At 42.8% G+C, this 24,704-nt stretch overlaps 1 protein-coding gene across 1 annotated transcript; it reads right to left on the bottom strand.

The window, feature by feature from the left end:
• Positions 1-11,117: 11,117 nt before the first annotated feature.
• LOC113896968 (interferon tau-1) lies at positions 11,118-12,618 on the bottom strand. The gene has a single exon (XM_027549126.1). The coding sequence runs from the start codon at positions 12,132-12,134 to the stop codon at positions 11,547-11,549; it is 588 nt and encodes a 195-aa protein (XP_027404927.1). The 5' UTR covers positions 12,135-12,618; the 3' UTR covers positions 11,118-11,546.
• Positions 12,619-24,704: the final 12,086 nt, after the last annotated feature.

Consider the following 24,704-nt stretch of genomic DNA (forward strand, 5'->3'; position numbering starts at 1 on the left):
GGGGAAGATGAGGTTGCTGCTTGGCTGGCTGAGATGGCATATGGTGGAACTCTGGAGGTAGGGTGTCTAATGATAATCTTTCTAAGCAAGGCTTTTAATTAGGGAACACAGTACTCATTGTCTGAAAATTTCTGTCTCACTTCCCCTGTGTGTTTTCATTTAGATATTTTCTATCTGACCTAGAAAAAGTACTCAAGCTAAACTCTTAATTTTTATGGTAGAAAGTTAACTTTCCCAATAAACTTTGGATTTATCAATGCAAATCTATGTCAGTTAAATGAGAAACTAAAGAAAGGCTGAAATTATGTAAGTATGTAAAGACTTATAGAGGTATACATACTTATTATGTACACATGTAAGTATAATATATATAAACATTCCTTTTTTGTGTGCTGTGTCTAAACAAAATTTTTCCTTGATTCTTAAGTGCATTTTCCCCCCCTTATCTTACTCATAGGAATTCAGAGTCACTCAGGCCATATTGGTTTCTGTAGTTTGTTTTCTGTTTCACAGAGCAGAGGCTTGTAATTAAGAGTGAATGAACTACTCAGTTGTTCTGTTCTTTTGAGAACATTCATTCAGGTTCCTGAGATTACATTTCACTGGGGCCACAAGATCTTGAGGAGTGGAATATCTCCTGCCATATCAGTAAACTAGGATGACAGTCCTCAAGAGTTTCCAGCCCTCCAGGGCGCTCAGGAAGGGGGAATACACCTGTGGGCTGACAGCTACCAAATTGCAGCTACTCCCTAAGGTGAGCCCAAGGCAACTCAGGAAGTGAAAAAATGCAAGATGCAAGAAAATGCAAGGAAAGATGCCCCAGAAGAGCTGAGATTCAGGAAAGGAATGTTTTCAGTGAGCCCAGACACTTGCCTCTTCCCATACAAATTCCTTAACTTGAGATAGCTGGTTTTCTTTAATTCACAAAACTACTTTGATGTTCAGACTACCTCCCTTTTTTTGCAAACTCCTTTATACCATGACTCTTCCCCTCAGCTCCTTGGAGCAATTCCCTCAGGGTGACTTGAGATACTGTCTTCTGAATTCCCACTAAATAAAGCATAACTGTCAACTTTTAGGTTGTCACTATTTCTTTATTTTTTAAATTAACTTATTTAATTGGAAGCTAATTACTTTACAATATTGTGGTGGTTTTTGCCAAACATTGACATGAATCACCCATGGATGTACATGTGTCCCCCGTCTTGAACCCCCCTCCCGCCTCCCTCCCTGTCCCATCCCTCAGTGTGGTCCCAGCGCACCAGGCCTGAGCACCTTGTCCCATTCATTGCACCTGGACTGGTGATCTACTTCACATATGGTAAATTACATATTTCAATGCTATTCTCTCAAATTATCCCACCCTCACCTTCTCGCACGGAGTGCAAAATTCTGTTCTTTACATCTGTGTCTCTTTTGCTGTCTCACATATAGGGTCATTGTTACCATGTTTCTAAATTCCATATATATGCGTTAATATTACTGTATTGGTGTTTTTCTTTCTTACTTACTTCACTGTGTATAATAGGCTCCAGATCAACAGTCAGGAACAATAAACAAGACATGAGGGTTTCTTTCAACCTGCTTTTTATGGTAGATCTATTGGAGAAGGAAATGGCAACCCACTCTAGTATTCTTGCCTGGAAAATCCCGTGTATGGAAGAGCCTAGTAGGCTACAGTCCATGGGGTTGCAAAGAGTAGGACACGACTGAGAGACTTCACTTTCACCTTCATAGTTTTGCACAGGCTGTGCCAATATCCCCACCAGGAATCCTGCTTCTTTTCTGGTGCATGTAGGTCTGAAGATTCTAATTCCAAGGTAATTAATTGTCTTTCCAGCACCACCTCACTCACAAGGTGGTTATCACCTCCAGTAGCACTTTTCCTCTGGAATGACAGTGTCCTCAACCCAACCTCTCTGGGCCTCACCCATGAGGGCAGGCTAACCACATCCTGAGAACTTCAGAATTCTACTGTGGAGGGACTTGTCTCTTTGTTTGCAAAATCATTCATCTTCCAGGATCCCCACCCTCTCCCAGTGCATGTTTGTGTGAAGTAGGGGAGTTCTCAGTGATGACCTCCTCTTCTCCTGATCCATGTCCCCAGGTATCAAGTGTCAGCAGCCCTCAGATGCTGAGACTTAAAGTGTGGAGAGCTAAGTAGGTGGAGGCATTATCCAATGGCAATTGTTACACCTTTGGTAGACAATTTTTATTTTGCCACTATAGCTTTTATCGCTCAATTCTTTTACTTAAAGTGTTCAAGATTTGTTTTGCTCAGAATTTTTGAGTTGGCTATATGGAATTCATTGATGGTGTTATGTATTAATGAAAGCTTCTATCACAGAACTCAGTGCCCTTCAGTTGTTCATTCAGTCTACCTCCTTCTGTTGGGCTGACTTGTTGATCCATCTCTGTCTTGTGCTCAGAATGTAGAGCAGTGAGGCCCAGGCTGTGTCAGGGAGAAATAGCCTTGTTTCTTTACTTACTCATGATGTTTTGTTTTAAATTTAAAGAACATCAAAAAAAAAAAAAAAAACATTTAAGAACTTATTTTTGCATATTGATTTACTGACCAGTTTGTCTCTCCTACTGCGTTCCTAAACATTTCATCCTAGGGTTAATACATAAGGAAGGAAAAGAATGGCAGAGGGGCCTCACCATATTTTCTGTAATTTTCAACACTAGAGATTGTTTTGTTTTTCATGTCAGCTTTCCTGGAAGGCAAAACTTGATAGTTGTTTGTGGACAAAAATAAAACAAAAATAATTTTGAATGTCATGAAAGAGAATATAGACAAATGTCTTTTTTGCTGACAGTATGGCAAGTGTAAGTTGAACAAAGATCAACGAAAAAATGGAAGGAATCATAATATTTGAAAGTTGTCAAACAGTCTCAAAGATAGTCATGTGCACGTGCTAAGTCGCTTCAGTCATGTCTGACTCTTTGTGACCCTGTGGACAGGCTCCCCTGTCCATGGGATTCTCCAGGCAAGAATACCTGAGTGGGTTGCTATTTCCTCCTCCAGTTATCTTCCCGACCCAGGGGTTAAACCATGGACTCTTATGTCTCCTGGATTGGCAGGCGAGTTCTTTACCACTGATGTCACCTGGGAAGCCTCCACAAAGATGGCCAGGTGAGACCAAAAATTGTACATGTATTCTTGCCCCCAAAAGGGACCCCAAAGTGTTGAAGGAAGAAAGAAATGGAACAAAACTTATTCAAGAAATGAATTAGAGCGCCCTCCCATTTGTCATTTGGAGAGAAGCAAACTAAAGACAAGCCTGTAAACTGAGGCAGAGATTTGATAGACTAGGCTAAATTGAAGCCCTTCCCCACTCACTGAGCAAACACACGGGCACACACGCAGGCATACCCATGCACACATGCATGCACACACTCATGGACACATCCTTGTTAATTCCTGAATTAAAATTGGATTACCTTAATAGTTCTCAATTCTACCCAAATAGGAACACTCAAGGCTATTCGTTGGCAACAGTTGTCTTCTCTGAAATCCCTTTGTTTGTGGCTGTGTTCTATTTTACAATGAGACAATGTGGAAGGGATGCCAGTGCAGTTATTATCAAAGGGAATAATAAATCTAAAGCAAGGCTTTAAATAGGGAAGACAGGACTCAGTGTCATGAATTTTCTCTCTCACATCCATTTTGTGTTTTCATTTAGACACTTTCTATTGACCCAGAAAATGTAATCAATCTATTCTTATAATTTTAACAATAAGTGTTTTATTTTCCCACTAAACTTTGGATTTGTCACTCCAAATGGTTATCAAATAAATGAGAACTAATTAAAGGCTGAGGTTATGTAGGGATGTAAAGACTTATACACATGTACATACTTATGTACACATTTTAATACATATAAAGATTCCTTTTCTTTGTGTCAAGAACAAAATTTTTCTTGGACTTTGAACTGCATTTTTCTCTCCTTACATTATACATAGGAAGTCAGAGTCCCTCATCCCCTATAGGTTTCTGTATGTTGTTTTCTGTTTTAATCAGAGCAGAGGCTTGTAATTATGAGTGCATGAGCTAATCAGTTGTTTCTGCTCTTTTGAGGACTTTCATTCAGGTTCCTGAGGTTACATTTCACTGGGACCACAGGTCATGAGAAATGGAGTGTTTCCTGCCATATCAGTAAACCAGGATGACAAAGTCATCAGTTTCCAGCCCTCCAGGGTGCTCAGGAAGGAGGAATATACCCCTGGTCTGACAGCTATCAGATTGGAGCCACTCCCTAAGGTGAGCCCAAGGGAACTCAGGATGTGAAAAATGCAAGGCTCATGGCCCCAGGATAGGTGAGATGCATGAAAAGAATGATTTCAGTGAGCACAGACTCTTGCATCTTCCCATACATAGCAAAGTGCTAAATTCCTTTGCTTGAGATATCTGGTTTTCTCTACTTCACAAAAATACTTTTGAAGACTACCTGCTGGTACTTGCAAACTTATATACAACCTGGCTCCCCATCTCCCCCTCCCTCCCCACCAACCTCCTTGGAGCACTTCTCTCAGGGTGACTTGAAATACTGTCTCCTGAATTCCCACCAAATAAAACATAACTCTCAACATTTAGGTTGTGGCACTTTTCTTCAAGTCGATAGCAATAACATACTAAACATCACTGTTTCTTTCCACCGTTTTTTTATTGTAGATCTATAGTCCTCAACGGGCTGTGCTAATACGCCCACCAGGAATCCTGTTTCTTTCCCATGCACTTAAATGTGAAGATTCTAAACCAAGATAATTATATTTCCAACACTGCCTCACTCACAAGGTAGTTTTCACTTCTAATAGCACGATTCATCTGAATGACAGTGTCCTTCACCCAAACTCTCCTGCACTCACTCGTGAGGGCAGGCTTACCACATCCTGAGAAGTTCAGGATCTACTATGGAGGGGCCTGTCTCTTTCTCTGCAAAATCACTCATCTTCCAGGATCCCCACCCTCTCCCTGGAGTGTTTCTGTGAAGGACCTGAGTTCTCAGTGGTGACCTCCTCTTCTGACCTGTGTCCCCAGGTATCAAGGGTCAAGGGTCAGCAGCTAAGATGCTGAGAGCTAAAGTATGTTTTTGTCTACATGTGTGTGTGTTAGTCGCTCAGTTGTGTCTGATTCTTTGCGTCCCTATGGACTGTAGTCCGCCAGACTCATATGTCTATGGGATTTTCCAGGTGAGAATACTACTTAGGTGGAGGCATTATCCAATTGCAATAGTTACACCTTTAGTAGGCAATTTTTATTTTGCCACTGCAGCTTCTATCATTCAAACCTTCTATTTAAACTGTTGAACATTTGTTTTCCTCAGAATTTCTGAGTTGGCTATAGGGAATTCAGAGGTGGTGTTATATATTATTAGAAACTTGTATGACAGAAATCAGTGATCTTCAGTTGTTTATGCAGTACATCCAAATGTTGGGCTGACTTGTGTATCCATCTCTGTTTTGTGCTGAGAATGCGGAGCCATGAGGCCAGGCTGTGTCAGGGAGAAATAGCCTTATTTCTTTACTTACTCATGATGTTTGGTTTTAAATTTAAATAACAATAAAAGATTTATGAACTTATAATTCTATAGTGATTTGCTGGTTGATGTTTGTCTCTCTCCTCCTAGCTTACGTTCCATTTCATCCTAGGGTTAATACAAAGGGAAATAAAAGCATGGCAGAGGGGTTTCACCTCATTTTCTGTGATTTTCAAGACTTTGGATATTTTGTCATTCATCTGGTAGGCTGCAGTCCATGGGGTCGCTAGAGTCGGACATGACTGAGCGATTTCACTTTCACTTTTCACTTTCATGCACTGGAGAAGGAAATGGCAACCCAGTCCAGTGTTCCTGCCTGGAGAATACCAGGGACGGGAGAGCCTGGTGGGCTGCCGTCTATGGGGTCACACAGAGTTGGACACAACTGAAGCAACTTAGCAGCAGCAGCACCAGCAGGAAGCAAAAAACAGTAGTTATTTGTGGGCAAAAATAAAACATATATATATCTGAACGTCATGAAAGTGAAGAAAGATAAGTGACATTTCTGCTGCCAAAATGGCAAAGGGCAAGGTAAATCTAAAAAAAACTCAGCCAAAGAGTGGAAGAATCGTAATATTTAAAGGATGTTAAACCGTCACAAAGACAAGCATGTGTGTGTGCAAATGTGCTTCAGTCATGTCTGACAGCCTCCCTTGTCCATGGGACTCTCCAGGCAAGAATACTAGAGTGGGTTGCCATTTCCTCCTCCAGGGGAATCTTCCAGAGCCAGGGATGAAACCCAGGTCTCTTATGTCTCCTGCAGTGGCAGGTGGGTTCTTTAACACCAGTGCCACCTGGGAAACCCCACAAAGACAGCTAGATAAGTCCAAAAATTATCCACGTAGTCTTGCCCCCCAAAGTGTTCCCAAAGTGTTGAAAGAAGAGAGAAAATAACTCAAAACTTACTTCATATACAGGAGAAGGAAATGACAACCCAGTCTAGTTTTCTTGCCTGGAGAATTCCATGGACTGGGAGCCTGTGGGGTACAGTCCATTTCAGTTCAGTCGCTCAGAGGTGTCTGACTCTTGTGACCCCATGGACTGTAGCATGCCAGGCCTCCCTTTCCATCACCAATTCCCAGAGCTTACTCAAACTCATGTCCATTGAGTCGGTGAAGTCATCCAGCAATCTCATCATCTGTCATCCTCTTCTCCTCCTGCCTTCGATGTTTCCCAGCATCAGGATGTTTTCAAAGCATCAGTTCTTCGCATCAGGTAGCCAAAGTATTGGAGTTTCAGCTTCAGCATCAGTCCTTCCAATGAATATTCAGGACAGATTTCCTTTAGGATGGACTGGTTGGATCTCTTTGCATTCAGTGGGACTCTCAATAGTCTTCTCCAACACCACAGTGAAAAGCATCAATTCTTCAGTGCTCAGCTTTCTTTATGGTCCAACTCTCACATCCATACGTGACTACTGGAAAAGCCATAGCCTTGACTAGATGGACCTTTGTTGGCATAGTGATGCCTCTGCTTTTAAATATGCTGTCTTTGTTGGTTGTAAGTGACAAATGTGGTCCACTGGAGAAGGCAATGGCAAACCACTTCAGTATTCTTGCCTTGAGAATCACATGAACAGTATGAAAAGGATACAGTCCATGGAGTTGCAACTGGGTTGTACTCAACTGAGCAACTGACATGTATTTAATCTAGAAATTAGAGATCTCTGAGAGTGTCAGTTCCTAGGCAGATTGATAAGAAGTCTGGGGACCCCAAGGAGGAGAGAGAGGTCTGGGGCCCTCCAGAAGGATATAGGGTTTGGAGTTCTCAAGGAGGAGAAGAAAAACTTTTTTTTTCCACATTGCTTTGTCTTAGTCAATAGAACAATGTATCTTGCTCGAGGACATGTTTCTCCTTAACAACAACCTGCTGACTTATCTTAAGATGTATATTATGGGAGTGGGTGTGGTAAAATCTTTCTATTGTTAGTTCTAATCCCATTATCTTAAAATGTATATTGTGGGGGTGGATCTAGTAAGATCTGTAAACCTTGAGACATTCTCTTGATTTACTGTAATAACCAATTAAAAAGTATATAGCTCCCTTGCTAAGGCTAATGAGTGGGGCTCTGTCCATCCCCCTTCTGGTGTCTATGTCAGAAGCTTTCTCTGTCCCTTTTTATGCTTTAATAAAACCCTGCTATACAAAAGCTCTTGAGTGATCAAGCCTGGTCCCCGGTCCCAAAGCTAAATCTTCTTCTTTGGAGATCAGGAATCCAACATCCTTTACTGTAAGCTGTCAGCCCTCTCATCCATTAATTGCAGAGAAGCAATCTAAAGATGAAGTCTGTAACCTGAAGCAGAGATCTGAGAGATCTAGTCTATATTGAAGCCCTTCCCTGCTGCTTGATCAGTAAACCCATACACACACACTGTCTCTCTCTCCCTCTTCCAGGTTAATTTCCTCATTTACAGTATGCCATTACCTTACTAGTTCTCAATTGGACTCAAGTAGGTTCTCCCCAGGTCATTGGTTGCCAACAATTGTATTCTCTGAAATCCCCTTATTGTGTATGTGTGCTCTCTTATAGACTTTCCTGATGGATCAGATGGTAAAGGCATCTGCCTACAATGCAGTAGACGCAGGTTCGATACCTGGGATGGGAAGATCCCCTGGAGAAGGAAATGGCAACCCCCTCCAGTATTCTGCCTGGAGAATCCCATGGACAGAGGAGCCTGGTAGGCTACAGTCCATGAGGTCGCACAAGTCGGACACGACTGAGTGACTTCTTTCTCTTACTATTCAGTCAAAGTGGAAGGGATGCAAGTGCAGTTATTATTCAAAGGGACATTGAGAATTTTCTCCTGAAGTCAAGGAACTGACAATGTACATTTTAGGAAAGAGTTAATGCACCTTCAAACAGGAGCTATTTCCGCTGATTTCCCTTGTATTTTCCTAGCCAGAATGCCATGGTCAAGGCTCAAGGGTGTTAAAGTAGGTAAAGTAAATGATGAACGTGCAACCTTGGCCAGATAAGCAGCCTGGAAGCGAGAAACACATCCTGACCTTTCTCTCCATGCAGCTTCCTTAGGCCAAGACATGTCCTGCCTGAAGCTGGGAGTATTTTCCTCTCTAAAATACGAAAGCTTAGGAAGCAGGCTTTTTCAAGTTATTGGTGTCAGTTCTTTCCAGGAAAGGTCCTCCTTGAGCTCTTATAACAAGGACATTCATTCCCAAAAATGTTCATCTCAAGAAAAACAATAACCACTTAAAAGTTTCTTAAAAGCCTAGAACTTTGCCTCAAACTTGTAAGTGGTAGCTTTGCACTGTCAGGGCTTCCCTTGTGGCTCAGACAGTAAAGAATCTGCCTCTAATGTAGGAGACCCAGGTTTGATCCCTGGGTGGGGAAGGCTCACTGGAGAAGGAAATGGCAATCCACTCCAGTATTCTGCCTGGAGAATCCCATGGACAGAGGAGCCTGGTGGGCTGTGGTTCATGGGGTGGCAAAGAGTCGGCACGACTGAGTGACTATGCTTTGCACTCTTAAGGGAAAATCGGTGGCCAGAACCACAAACAGGAAAGAGCTGTATGAATGGCTGGTGCAGGGGAAGGACCAGTGAATCTGGGGAGCATACTGGGAATTGCCACACTGTGAGGAAGTACTGGCATACTTTGTTTTATCCCATTTCCCAGATAATTGCATTTTTAAAACATTGAAGGTTTCTGACAACCCCGTGTCAAGCAAGTCTATCAATGCCACTTTCAACAGCCTTTGCACACTCACTGTCTTTGTGCCACACTGCAGTAATTCTCAGGATAGTTCAAATGTTCACCAACAAAACAATTTGAAGGTCCAGTTGATCAATGGTGAAATTTAGCAGTAGAGTATTTTTTAAATTAAGGTATATATGTATGGTCAGGCCACTCAGGATGACTGTTCTCTTACTCTCTGTACATCCCCTGCCCCACCAGTACACCCTATGCACATGACTGGCTTTTCTCTATACTTGTCCCAGGCCCCAAATTTGATCTTTTTTATCAAAGGGGTAGTGAGGAGCGTGTCCCTCTACTGCTTTCCATGATAACTAATGAGCCCACCTGATCTCACCCCTAGGACCAGCACTCTCCTCACCCACGTGCCTCTCCCTCTTTCCCCATTCCCCACTTCCCCACCCTCTACTCCCCACCCCTCCATTGCTCTCAGAATGAAGCCTGTCACCATGTATTAGTACTTCCCACCCCCAGTGCACCACTCATGGTGGGGTTGTTGCTCCAGGACCTTGCTTCAGACATGTGAGCGCCTCCCATCCATTAAAGTATCCCTGTCTCTGTTCTTGACGGGAGATTCTTTCTTTGGTCTCTAAGCTGGGCAAATATAGCTCTTGTAAGCCTGCAGGGTACAACCCAACAATTGGTGACAGGCAGGATTGGGAGAAACTCCTGTGAGTGCCAAGATAAAGGATGGGGGGATGGAAAGTTATTGGGGGCATCCACTAGCATGTGGGGCCCAAAAGTTGCTGGATGATCCTGAGGTGGCTGTCCACTAACTGAGGGGGCCCAAAAGTTGCTGGCTGTAATCCCCAAGCTGTAGGGTACTCCTGAGGTGGCCATCCACTACCATATGGTGCCCAAGAATTGCAGAGGGAATCCCAGCAGCAGCAGGGAAATCCCTGGGTGGCTGTCCACTAGGACATGCAGCCTTTCAGGGGCTGTCCTTGTTGAATGGGGGCTGCCCAGAGATCTGGAGAACAATGGCCTCTGCTAGCTCTGCTACTGTTTCAAAGTGAGCCTTTTGTAATTGGTTAAGCCAGCTTTCTGGAAGGAATTGGTATTTCTCTTGTGCCTTTGCCATGTAAATGATCTACCTGGGCTCTCTGGAACTAATCATCTGTGATTTTTAAGAGTAAGGAGAAAAAAGTGCTTTTAGGTAAACTATAGATATAATTATGTTTAGGTAACATCTATCTAAGAACGTCACCCTGGATTTTGGTAACTTGAAACTAAGTTAAGAGAACTCATTGCCTTTCTGTGCCGTGTGCCTCACTGTGTTGCACTCTTTGGGAACCCATGGGCTACAGCCCTCCAGGCTCCTCTGGCCATGGGGATTTTCCAGACAAGAATACTGGAGTGGGTTGCTTAACCCTCCTCCAGGGGATCTTGCCAACCCAGGTCTCCGGCATTGCACACAGATTCTTTACCAATTGAACCACCAGGGAAGCCCAAGAATACTTGAGTGGTTAGATAGCCCATCCCTTCTAAAAGGGATCTTCCTGAACCAGGAATCGAACAGGGGTCTTCAGTTCTGCAGGCACATTCTTTACTAGCTGAGTTACCAGGGAAGCCCTGAGGCAGTTTAGAAAGATATATAATATTATTTGTCTTTTCAGCATCATTTGGACCTAAAACCTCCTGTGTGAGGACATTCTTTTCCTTTACTTCTCTTTGCAGTCCTTAGTATAATTGAAATAAAATAATACTGTTTTTATGTCCTCTTCTCTGAAAGACTGAGAGTTTCCATGCAGTAGGAACTACATTTGCTTTATTCACTTGTATTCCTTGGTGAGAATTACACAGTCTGTCACGTAGGTACTCAATGTATATGCATAATATGAATGGAATGAATGAATAAACAAATGTAACCACCCATTCTTTAATAAAGTTTTAATAATAATAATAAAAAAGTTTTTGAGTAAAGAAACTCATTTTCTTTGATTTAATAAATAGAACAAAGGACAAATTTAATAACACAAAATGGTAAACATGTTTTAGAAATTTTAATAGATGTACAAATGAAATGTAACTTTACAAATTTCCTAACATTTTAAGTATGTTAGATGCAAGAAGGAATACATAAATCAACAACAGATAACATCAGGGCAGGCATCACTTAAGGACTTATGCCCCTACAGCTGAGTACTTTTATATCTACTTGCTTATTGCTGCTGACAAAGTATCAGTTAAAGTAATTCAATGAATTCGGTGGCTGAAGCAGAAATCAGAGTCTTCTGAAATGAACACAGGTGAGTGTACGAAGGTGATGTGGCATCTTAGTCAGCGAGAGTCATCTCAAAGTGAGTTCAGATCTCCACCCATCTTTCTTAACCTTTTTTGCAAGGTGGTTGATGAAGAGAGGGCTCTCATCATCTCCATTCTGATGATTTCCCAGGCGCAGTCACTGTATTCTTTTTCTTTCAGGTAGACATGGATGCCCTGGAAGTACTTCTTCACAGTCAGAATGGGGCCCATCCTTCCCATGTCAGAGTCTTTCTCTCCCATCACTGGGCCCAGGCAGGCGTCCAGGTCCTCCAGCTGCTGTTGGAGCCCAGTGCAGAGCTGCTCCAGGAGGGTGGTGTTCCAGGCAGCAGACGAGTGCTCTGTGTAGAAGAGGTTGAAGCACTGCTGGAGCATCTCATGGAGCACAGAGATAGCCTGATCCTTCTGGAGCTGGTTGCCCTCCACCATCTCCTGAGGAAGACCAAAGTCTTTTCTGTCCTGCAGACAGGGATGAGGAGAGAGTCTGTTCATTCGGGCCAGGAGCCTGAGGTTCTCCCTGGCACCTAGCATGTGGTCCTCAGACAGGTAACAACCCAGAGATCGTCCCGGGCCGTAGCTGACCAGCACCAGGGCCATCAGTAGAGAGAGCACGAAGGCCATGGGGAAGATGTGGCTGCTGCTGGGCTGGCTGAGATGGGGTCTGGGTGAACCTTCAGGTAGGTTCTCTGATGATGATCGTTCTAAGCAAGGCTTTTAAATAGGGAAGACGGTACTCATTATCCGAAAATTTCTCTCTCACTTCCTGTTTGTGTTTTCAGTTAGATATTTTCTGTTTGACCTAGGAAATGTAGTCAATCTAAACTCTTAATTTTTACAGTAGAAGTTTAATTTTCCCAATAAAATTTGGGTTTGTCAATGTAAATGTATATCAATTAAATGAGAAACTAAATAAAGGCTGAAGTTATGTAAGTATGCAAAGACTTATAGATGTGTACATAGTTATTATGTACAAATTTAGGTATAATATATATAAACATTCCTTTTGTTTATCTTATCTCAGGAATATAATTTTCCATTGATTCTTAACTGCATTTTTCCCTCCTTATCTTACACATAGGAATGCAGAGTCACTCAGGCCATATTGATGTTTGTATTTTCTTTTCTGTCTCACAGAGGATAAGCTTGTAATTAAGGGTGAATGAACTACTCAGTTGTTTCTGTTCTTTTGAGAACATTCATTCAGGTTCCTGAGATTACATTTCACTGGGGCCACAAGATCACGAGAGTGGAGTATTTCCCGCCATATCAGTAAACCAGGATGACACAGTCATCAAGAGTTTCCAGCCCTCCAGGGCGCTCAGGGAGGGGGAATACACCTGTGGGCTCAGTTCAGTTCAGTCTCTCAGTCGTGTCCCAATTTTGTGACCCCGTGAATTTCAGCACACTAGGCCTCCTTGTCCATCACCAACTCCCAGAGTTCACCCAACCTCACGTGCATCAAGTCGGTGATGCCATCCAGCCATCTCATCCTCTGTTGTCCCCTTTTCCTCCTGCTCCCAATCCCTCCCAGCATCAGAGTCTTTTCCAGTGAGTCAACTCTTCACATGTGGTGGCCAAAGTATTGGAGTTTCAGCTTTGGCATCAGTCCTTCCAAAGAACACCCAAGACTGATCTCCTTTAGGATGGACTTGGATCTCCTTGTAGTCCAAGAAACTCTCAAGAGTCTTCTCCAACGCCGCAGTTCAAAAGCATCAATTCTTTGGCGCTCAGCTTTCTTCACAATCCAACACTCAAATCCATACATGACCACAGGAAAAACCATAGCCTTGACTAGACGGACTTTTATTGGCCAAGTAATGTCTCTGCTTTTTACTATGCTATCTGGGTTGGTCATAACTTTCCTTCCAAGGAGTAAGCGTCTTTTAATTTCATGGCTGCAATCACCATCTGCAGTGATTTTGGAGCCCCAAAAAATAAAGTCTGACACTGTTTCCCCATCTATTTCCCATGAAGTGATGGGACCAGATGCCATGATCTTCGTTTTCTGAATGTTGAGCTTTAAGCCAACGTTTTCACTCTCCTCTTCACTTTCATCAAGAGGCTTTTTAGTTCCTCTTCACTTTCTGCCATAAGGGTTGGTGTCATCTGCATATCTGAGGTTATTGATATTTCTCCCAGGATTCTTGAATCCAGCTTGTGCTTCTTCCAGCCCAGCATTTCTCACGCTGTCCTCTGCATATAAGATAAATAAGCAGGGTGACAACATACAGCCTTGATGTACTCCTTTTCCTATTTGGAACCAGTCTGTTGTTCCATGTCCAGTTCTAACTGTTGCTTCCTGACCTGCATATAGGTCTCTAAAGAGGCAGGTCAGGTGGTCTAGGTTTCCCATCTCTTTCAGAATATTCTAGAGTTTATTGTGATCCACACAGTCAAAGGCTTTGTCATAGTCAATAAAGCAGAAATAGATTGTTTTTCTGGAACTCTCTTCCTTTTTCCATGATGGGAATTTGATTGTTGGCCATTTGATCTCTGGTTCCTCTGCCTTTTCAACAGCTACCAAATTGCAGCTACTCCCTAAGGTGAGCCCAAGGCAACTCAGGAAGTGAAAAAATGCAAGATGCAAGAAAATGCAAGGAAAGGTGCCCCAGGAGAGCTGAGATTGAGGAAAGGAATGTTTTCAGTGAGCCCAGACACTTGCCTCTTCCCATACAAAGGAAAAGTGCTAAATTCCTTAACTTGAGATAGCTGGTTTTCTTTAATTCACAAAACTACTTTGATGTTCAGACTACCTCCCCTTTCTTGCAAACTCCTATATAACCTGACTCTTCCCCTCTCCTCCTTGGAGCAATCTCTCAGGGTGAATTGATATACTGCCTGCCGAATTCCCATCAAATAAAGCATAACTTTCAACTTTTAGGTTGTCATTATTTCTTTATGTTTTTTAAATTAACTTATTTATTTTAATTGGAGGCTACTTACTTTACAATATTGTAGTGGGTTTTGCCATACACTGACATGAATCACCCATGGGCGTACATGTGTCCCCCATCCTGAACACCCCTCCTGCCACCCTCCCTGTCCCATTCCCTCAGTGTGGTCCCAGCGCACCAACCCTGAGCGCCGTGTCACATTCATAACACCGGGACTGGCGATCTACGTCACATACGGTATATTACATATTTCAATGCTATTCTCTCAAATCATCCCACCCTCACCTTCTCACACGGAGTCCAAAATTCTGTTCCTTGCATCTATGTCTCTTTTGTTGTTTTTCTTTCTGACTTACTTCACTGTGTATAATAGGCTCCAGATCAACAGTCAGGAACAATATACAAGACATGACGGTTTCTTTCAACCTGCTTTTTATGGTAGATCTATTGGAGAAGAAAATGGCATCCCACTCTAGTATTCTTGCCTAGAAAAGCCCATGTACGGAGGAACGTAGTAGGCTACAGTCCTTGGAGTTGCAAAGAGTCGGACATGACTGAGAGACTTCACTTTCACTTTTATAGTCTTGCACAGGCTGTGCCAATATTCCCACCAGGAACCCTGCTTCTTTTCTGGTGCATGTAGGTCTGAAGATTCTAATTCCAAGATAATTAATTGTCTTTCCAGCACCACCTCACTCACAAGGTGGTTATCACCTCTAGTAGCACTTTTCCTCTGGAATGACAGTGTCCTCAACCAAACTCTCTGGGTCTCACCCATGAGGGCAGGCTAACTGCATCCTGAGAACTTCAGAATTCTACTGTGGAAGGACTTGTCTCTTTGTTTGCAAAATCATTCATCTTCCAGCATCCCCACCCTCTCCCATGCAGTGTTTGTGTGAAGGAGGGGAGTTCTCAGTGATGACCTCCTTTTCTCCTGATCCATGTCCCCAGGTATCAAGTGTCAGCAGCCCTCAAATGCTGAGAGATAAAGTGCGGAGAGCTAAGTACGTGGAGGCATTATCCAATGGCAATTGTTACACCTTTGGTAGACAATTTTTATTTGGCCACTACAGCTTTTATCGTTCAAGTCTTTTACTTAAAGTGTTCAAGATTTGTTTTGCTCAGAATTTCTGCGTCGGGTATAGGGAATTCAGTGATGATGTAATGTAATATCAAAAGCTTCTGTCACAGAAATCAGTGCACTTCGGTTGTTCATTCAGTCTACATCTTTCTGTTGGGCTGTCTTGTTGATCCATCTCTGTCTCGTGCTCAGAATGCAGAGCAGTGAGGCCCAGGCTGTGTCAGGGAGACATAGCCTTGTTTCTATACTTATTCTTGATGTTTTGTTTTAAATTTAAAGAACAGCAAAAAAAATTTAAGAACTTATTTTCTGCATATTGATTTACTGGCCAGTTTGTCTCTCTCCTGCTGTGTTCCTTTACATTTCATCCTAGGGTTAATGAAAAAGGAAGGAAAAGAATGGCAGAGGGCGTCACCATATTTTCTGTGATTTTTAAGATGAGAGATTTTTTGTTTCTCATGTCAACTTTCCTGAAAGACAAAACTTGATGGCTGTTTGTGGACAAAAATAAAACAAATATAACTTTGAAGTCCATGAAAGAGAATATAGACAAATGCCTCTTTTGCTGACGCTATGGCAAAGTGTAAGTTAAATCTAAAGAAGGTCAACCAAAAAATGGAAGGAATCATAATATTTGAAAGTTGTCCAACAGTCTCAAAGACAGCCATGTGCACGTGCTAAGTCGCTTCTGTCACGTCTGTCTGCCCATGGGATTCTCCAGGCAAGAATACTGGAGTGGGTTACCATTTCCTCTTCCAGGGAATCTTCCTGACCCAGGCATCACACCCTGGTCTTTATGTCTCCTGGTTTGGCAGGCAGGTTCTTTACCACTGGTGTCACTTGGGAAGCCTCCACAAAGATGGCCAGGTGAGACCAAAAATTGTACATGTAGTCGTGCCCCCAAAAGGGGCCCCAAATGCTGAAGGAAGAAGAAAAGGAACAAAACTTCTTTCACATATGAATTAGAGAGCCCTCTCATTTGTCAGTTGGAGAGAAGCAATGTAAAGACAAGTCTGTAAATTGAGGCAGAGATTTGATAGATCTAGGCTAAACTGAAGCCCTTCCCCACTGTCTAAGCAAACGCACACACACACACATGCACGCACACACACGCACATACACATCGTGGTTAATTCCTGAATTACAATTAGATTTCTTTAATAGTTCTCAATTCTGCCTAAATAGACACATCCCAGGCTATTGGTTGGCAACAGTTGTGTTCTCTGAAATTCCCTTATTTGTGTCTGTGTTCTCTCTTACTCCCGAGGATAATGGAAGGGATGCAAGAGCAGTTATTATTCAAAGGGAATAGTAAACTTAAAGCAAGGCTTTCAATAGGGAAGACAGTACTCATTTTCAGAAGTTTTCTGAAAATGTTTTCTCACGTCCATTTTGTGTTTTCATTTAGACATTTTCTATTTGACCCAGAAAATGTAATGAATCTATAGTTTTAATTTTTACAATAGAAGTTCAGTTTTCCCCTTAAACCTTGTATTTGTCACTCCAAATGGATACCATATACATGAGAAATTAAATAAAGGCTGACATTATCTAGGTATGTAAAGACTTACACACATGTACATACTTATGTACATGTTTTAAAATATGTAAAGATTCCTTTTCTTTGTGTCAGGAACAAAATTTTTCCTTGACTCTGAACTGCATTTTTTCTCTCCTTACCTTGTACATAGGAGGTCAGAGTCCCTCAGCCCCTATAGGTTTCTGTATTTTGTTTTCTGTTTTAATCAGAGCAGAAGCTTGTGAGTATTAGTGCATGAGCTAATCGGGTGTTTCTGTTCTTTTGAGAACATTCATTCAGGTTCCTGAGGTTTCATTTCACGGGACCACAGGTCATGAGGAATGGGGTGTTTCCCACCATATCAGTAAACCAGGATGACACAGTCATCAGAGTTTCCAGCCGCACTGGCAACCCACTCCAGTACTCTTGCCTGGAAAATCCCAGGGATGGAGGAGCCTGGTGGGCTGCAGCCCATGGGGTCGCTAGGAGTCGGACACGACTGAGCGATGTCACTTTCACCTTTCACTTTCATGCCTTGGAGATGGAAATGGCAACCCACTTCAGTGTTCCTGCCTGGAGAATCCCAGGGACGGAGGAGCCTGGTGGGCTGCTGTCTATGGGGTCACACAGAGTCAGACACGACTAAAGCGACTTAGCATGGTGCTCAGGAAGGAGGAATATACCCCTGGTCTGACAGCTATCAGATTGGAGCCACTCCCTAAGATGAACCCAAGGGAACTCAGGATGTGAAAAATGGAAGGCTCATGGCCCCAGGATAGGTGAGATGCATGAACAGAATGATTTCAGTGAACTCAGACTCTTGCACCTTCACATACAGAGCAAAGTGCTAATTTCTTACCTTGAGATATCTGGTTTTCTCTACTTCACAAAAATACCTTTGAGGTTCAAGCTACCTGCCCATTCTTGCAAACTTCTATATAACCTGGCCTCTACCCCCAATTCCTTGGAGCACTTCTCTCTGGGTGACTTGAAATACTGTCCCCTGAATTCCTACCAAATAAAACGTAACTCTCAACTTTTAGGTTGTGACTTTTTTCTTCAAGTTGACAGTCAGGAATAATATACTAGACATCTCTGTTTCTTTCCACCTTTTTTTTTATGGTAGATCTATAGTCCTCTACAGACTGTGCCACTACCCCCACCAGGAATCCTGGTTCTTTCTAGTGCACTTAAATGTGAAGATTCTAAACAAAGATAATTGTATTTCCAACACTGCCTCACTCACAAGGTATAGTTTTCACCTCTAATAGCACTTTTCATCTGGAATGACAGTGTCCTCAGCCCAAACTTTCTGGGATCACTCATGTGAGCAGGCTTAACACATCCTGAACTTCAGAATTCTACTGTGGAGGGGGCTTGTCTCTTTGTTTGCAAAATCATTCATTTTCCAGGGTCCCTACTCTCTCCCTAGAGTGTTCCTGTGAAGGACCCGAGTTCTCAGTGATGACCTCTTCTGACCTGTGTCCCCAGGTATCAAGGGTCAGCAGCCCTCCGATACTGAGAGATAAAGTGTGTTTCTGTCTATGTAGGTGGAGGCATGATCCAATTGCCATAGTTACACCTTTAGTAGACAATTTTTATTTTGCCACTACAGCTTTTATCGCTCAACTCTTTTACTTAAAGTGTTGAACATTTGTTTATCTCAGAATTTCTGAGTTGGCTATAGGGAATTCAGTGATGGTGTTATGTATTAATAGAAGCATAAAAGTGATGGAAAAAAGTGACCTTTACTTGTTCATGCGGTACATCCATCTGTTGGGCTGACTTGTCTATCCATCTCTGTCTCATGCTCAGAATGCAGAGCCATGAGGCCCAGGCTGTGTCAGGGAGAAATAGCTTTGTTTCTTTACAAACTCATGATGTTTCATATTAAATTTAAATAACAACAAAAGATTTAGGACTTATATTTTACATAGTGATTTGCTGGTCGGTGTTTGCTTCTCTCCTCCTGGGTTGCATTCCATTTCATCCTCGGGTTAATACAAAGGGAAATAAAAGAATGGCAGAGGGGCTTCACCTCATTTTCTGTGATCTTCAAGACTTGAGATATTTTGTTTCTCCTTTCAACTTACTTAGAAAGCAAAACGATAGTTGTTTGTGGAGAAAATAAAACATTTGTATATCTGAACATAAAGCATATGTATATCTGTCATGGAAGTGAAAAAAGATAAGTGACTTTTCAGCTGACAAAATAGCAACATGTAAGTTAAATCTAAAAAAGCTCAGCCAAACAGTGGAAGAATCATAGGATTTGAAGGATGTTAAGCAGTCACAAGACAGGCATCTGTGCGTGCTGAGTTACTTCAGTCATGTCTGACTCTTTGAGACCCAGTGGACAGCCTCCCCCGTCCATGGGATTCTTCATGCAAGAGTACTGGAGTGGGTTGCCATTTCCTCCTCCAGAGGATCTTCATGACCCAGGGATCAAACCCAGGTCTCTTATGTCTCTTGCAGTGGCAGGTGAGTTCTTTAGCACCAGTGCCACCTGGGGAGCCCCCACAAAGACAGCCAGATGAGTCCAAAAATTATCCACGTAGTCTTGCCCGAAAATTGTCCCCAGAGTGTTGAAGAAAGAAAAAAAAAAAAAAGAACAAAAGTTACTTAACATACAGGAGAAGGAAATGACAATCCGCTCCAGTTTTCTTGTCTGAAGAATTCCATGAAAGGAAGAGCTTAGCGGGTACAGTCCTTTTCGGTTCAGTCACTCAGTCGTGTCTGACTCACTGCGACCCCATGGACTGCAGCAGGCCAGGCCTCCCTGTCCATCACCAACTCCAAGAATTGACTCAAACTCATGTCCATGGAATCGGTGATGCCATCCAACTATCTCATCCTCTGTCATCCCCTTCTCCTCCTGCCTTCAATCTTTCCCAGCATCAGGATCTTTTCCAAGGAGTCAGTTCTTCGCATCAGGTGGCCAAAGTATTGGAGTTTCAGCTTCAGCATCAGTCCTTCCAATGAATATTCAGGATTGATTTCTTTAGGTTAAACTGGCTGAATCTCCTTGCAGTCCAAGGGACTCTCAAGAGTTTTCTCCAATAGCCCAGTTCAAAAGCATCAATTCTTTGGCACTCAGCTTTCTTTATGGTCTAACTATCACATCCATACTTGACCTCTGGAAAAACCATAGCCTTGACTAGACAGACTTTTGTTGCCAAAGTAATGTCCCTGCTGTTTGAAATGCTGTCTAGGTTGGTCATAAGTGACGAAATGTGGTCCACTGGAGAAGGACTGGCAAACCACCTCAATATTCTTGCCTTGAGAAAAAACTTTCCCTTTGTATAGTCCACGGAGTTGCAAGAGAGTCATACTCAAATGAGCAACTGACATGTGTTTCACCTAGAAATTAAAGGTCTCTGAACGTGTCAATTCCCAGGCAGATTGATAGGAAGTCTGGGGTCCCCAAGGACGAGAGAGCGGTTTGGGGCTCTCCAGGTGGAGATAGGGTTCTGGAGTTCTCAAGGAGAAGAAAAGAACAAACTTTTTTTCTACATTGCTGTGTCTTAGTCAATAGAACAGTGTATCTTGCTCTAGGATATGTTTCTCTGTAACTAGAACCTTGTGATTTATCTTAAGATGTATGTTATTGGAGTGGGTCTGGTAAGATCTTTCTATTGTTAGTTCTAATCTCATTATCTTAAAATGTATTTGGTGGGAGTTTGTCTAGTAAGATCTTTAAACTTTGAGACATTCTTTTGATTTATTGTAATAAGCAATTAAAAAAGTATATAGCTCCCTCGCTAAGGCTAGGGAGTGGGGCACTCTCCATCCCCCTTCTGATGTCTATGTCAGAAGCTTTCTCTCTTTTTATACTTTAATGAAACTCTGCTATACAAAAGCTCTTGAGTGATCAGCATGGTCGCTGCTTCCGGAGCTAAATCTTCAGAGATCAGGAATCCTACATTCTTCACCATAAGCTATCAGCTCTCCCATCCCTTAATTGGAGAGAAGCAATCTAAAGATGCAGTCTGTAACCTGAAGCAGAGATTTGAGAGATCTAGTCTATATTGAAGCCATTCCCTGCTACTTGATCAGTACACACAACACACACACACTCTTGCTCTCTCTTCCTGGTTTACTTCCTCAATTACTGTAGTTCATTACCTTACTAGTTCTCAATTCTACCCAAGTAGCTACACCCCAGGTCATTGGTTACCAATGACTGTATTTTCTGAAATAGCCTCATTGGTGTCTGTGTTCTCTCTTACTACTGAGTCAAGGTGGAAGGTGGAAGGTGGATGCAAGTGCAGATATTATTCAAAGGGACATTGAGAGTTTTCTCCAGAAGTCAAGCAAAGAACAATGTACTGTTTAGGAATGAGTTAATGCGCCTTCAAACAGGAGCTATTTCCTCTGATTCCCCTTGCATTTCCCTACCTAGAATGCCATGGTGAAGGCTCCAAGGGTGTTAAAGTAGGTAAAGCAAATGATGAATGTGCAACCTTGGCCATATGAGCAGCCTGGAAGCAAGAAACACGTCCTGACCTTTCTCTGCACGCAGCTTCCTTAGGCCAAGACATGTCCTGCCTGAAGCTGGGAGTATTTTCCTCTCTAAAATACGAAAGCTAAGGAAGCAGGCTTTTTCAAGTTATTGGTTCAGTTATTTCCAGAAAAAATAATCTTCCCCTAGTTCTGAAGAAAATGCTAATAAGAAGGCAGACTTCTGCCTAGAAGAGCAAGAAGCCTGTTCTACAGACTTGATCAGTGTCCTAGTCCATCTGGGCCGGTAGGTGGCACGCTTCCCCCGTAATTATTTTTAGTAGCCTCAAGAGGAAAAGGGATCCTGCTTTCTAGTCCATTTTGGCCAAGGCTGTTGTTACAGTATTGTAACAAGGACATTCTCTCATTCCCAAAAGTATTCATCTCAAGAAAAACAATAACCTCTTACATAAGAGTTTCTGAAAAGCCTAGAACTTTGACTCAAACTTTTAAGTGGTGGCTTTGCACTGTCAGGGCTTCCCTTGTGGCTCAGACAGTAAAGAATCTGCCTCCAATGTGGGAGACCCAGGTTTGATCCCTGGGTGGGAAAGATCCCCTGGAGAAGGAAATGGCAATCCACTCCAGTACTCTGCCTGGAGAATCCCATGGACAGAGGAGCCTGGTGGGCTATGGTTCATGCGGTGGCAAAGAGTGGGCACGACTGTGACACTATGCTTTGCACTCTTAAGGGGAAATCGGTAGCCAGAAGCAGAAAGAAACAGGAAAGAGCTGTATGAATGGCTGGTGCAGGAGAAGGACCAGTGAATCTGGAGAGCATACTGGGAATTGCCACATTGTGAGGAAGTAGCGGCATCATTTGTTTTATCCCATTTCCCAGATAATTGCATTTTTAACACACTGAAAGTTTGTGACAACCCCGTGTCAGGCAAGTCTATCAATGCCATTTTCAAAAGCCCTTGCACACTCACTGTCTTTGTGCCACACTGCAGTAATTCTCAGGATAGTTCAAACCTTTACCAGCAAAAAACTCTGAAGGCCCAGATGATCACTGGTGATTTTTCGCAATAAATTATGTATGGTCAGGCCACTCAGGATGACTGTTTTCTTACTATCTGTACATCCCCTGCCCCACAGTACACCCTATGCACATGACTGGCTTTTCTCTGCACTTGTCCCAGTCCCCAAATTTGATCTCTTTTGTCAAAGGGGTGGTGAGGGACATGTCCCTCTACTGGTTTCCATGATAACTAATGGGCCCAACTGATCTCACTCCTAGGACCAGCACTCTCCTCCCACATGTGCCTCTCCCTCCTTCCCCATTCCCCACTTCCCCACCCTCTACTCCCCACCCCTCCATTGCTCTCAGAATGAAGCCTGTCACCATGTATTAATACTTCCCACCCCCAGTGCACCACACATGGTGGGGTGTTGCTCCAGCACCTTGCTTCATGTCCTGGGGCAGCACATGTAAGTGCCTCCCATCCATTAAACCATCCCTGCCTCTGTTCTTGATGGCAGATTCTTTCTTTGGTCTCAAAGCTGGGCAAACACAGGTCTTGTAAGCCTGCAGGGTACAACCCAACAATCGGTGGCAGCCAGGAGACGGCAGAAACTCCTGTGAGTGCCCAGAGACAGGATGGGGAAAGGAAAGTTATTAGGGGCATCCAGTAGCACGTGGGGCCCAAAAGTTGCTGGGTGATCCTGAGATGGCTGTCCACTAACCGAGGGGGCCCAAAAGTTGCTGGCTGCAATCCCCAAGCTGTAAGGTACTCCTGAGGTGGCCATCCACTACCATACGGTGCCCAAGAATTGCAGGGGGAATCCCAGAAGCAACAGGGAAATCCCTGGGTGGCTGTCCACTAGGATGTGGGGCCTTTGGGTGGCTGTCCTCATTGAATGGGAGCTGCCCAGAGGTCTGGAGAACAATGGCCTCTGCTAGCTCTGCTACTGTATCAAAGTGAGCCTTTTATAATTGGTTAAGCCAGCTTTCTGGAAGGAATTGGTATTTCTCTTGTGCCTTTGCCATGTAAGTGTTCTACCTGGCTCTCTGGAACTTTAATGTTCTCTGATCTCTTAAAGTAAGGGGAAAAAAGAGCTTTTAGGTAAACTTTAGAAATAATTATGTTTTAGGTAACATCTATCTAAAATAGTCTCCCCAGGTTTTGGTAACTTGAAACTAAGTAAAGAGAATTCATTGACTTCTGTACTGTGTGGTTCGTTGTGGTGGCCTCTTTGGGACCTCATGGGCTATAGCCCTCCAGGCTCCTCTGTGCATGGGGATTCTCCAGACTAGAATACTGGAGTGGGTAGCCCAGCCCTCTTCCAGGGGATCATCCCAACCTAGGTCTCCTACATTGCAGGCAGATTCTTTAGCGACTGAACCACCAGGGACGCCCAAGAATACAGGAGTGGGTAGGTAGCCTATCCCTTCCTCAGGCAATCTTCTGACCCAGGAATGGAACCAGGGTCTCCTGCTCTGCAGGTGGACTCTTTACCAGCTGAGCTATCAGGGAAGCCCTGCAGGCAGCTTAGAAAGATATATAATATTATTTGTCATTCCAGTATCATATGTACCTAATGCTTCCCATGTGAGAACATTCTTTCCTTTACTTCTCTTTGCAGTCTTTAGTATAATTGAAATAAAATAATACTGTTTTTATGTCCTCTTCTCTGTAAGACTGAGAGTTTCCATGCAGTAGGAACTACATTTGCTTTATTCACTTGTATTCCTTGGTGAGAATTACACAGTCTGTCACTTAGGGACTCAATATATATGTATAATATGAATGGAATGACTGAATAAAAAAATGTAACCATGCATTGTTTGATAAAATGTTAAATGGAGGTTTGGATTTAATTTTTGAGTAAAGAAACTCATTTTCTTTCATAAGAATTTAATAAATAGAACAAAGTACCAAATTAATAACATGAAATGGTAAACATGTTTTAGAAATTTTAATATGATGTATAGAGGAATTGTAATTTTAGAAATATTTTAAGTATATTAGGTGCAGGAAGGAATAAGTCAATCAGCAACGATAACATCAGGGCCGGCATGACTTTAGGACTCATGCCCCTACAGCTAAATACTTTTATATCTACTTTTTATTACTACTGACAAAGTATTGGCTAAAGTAATACAATGAATTTGGTGGCTAAAGCAGAAATCAGTCGACTGAAATGAACACAGGTGAGTGTACGAGGGTGATGTTGCATCTTTGTCGGTGAGAGTCATC

The sequence above is a fragment of the Bos indicus x Bos taurus genome, chromosome 8, assembly GCF_003369695.1.
Source record: "Bos indicus x Bos taurus breed Angus x Brahman F1 hybrid chromosome 8, Bos_hybrid_MaternalHap_v2.0, whole genome shotgun sequence".
Classification (NCBI taxonomy): domain Eukaryota; kingdom Metazoa; phylum Chordata; class Mammalia; order Artiodactyla; family Bovidae; genus Bos; species Bos indicus x Bos taurus.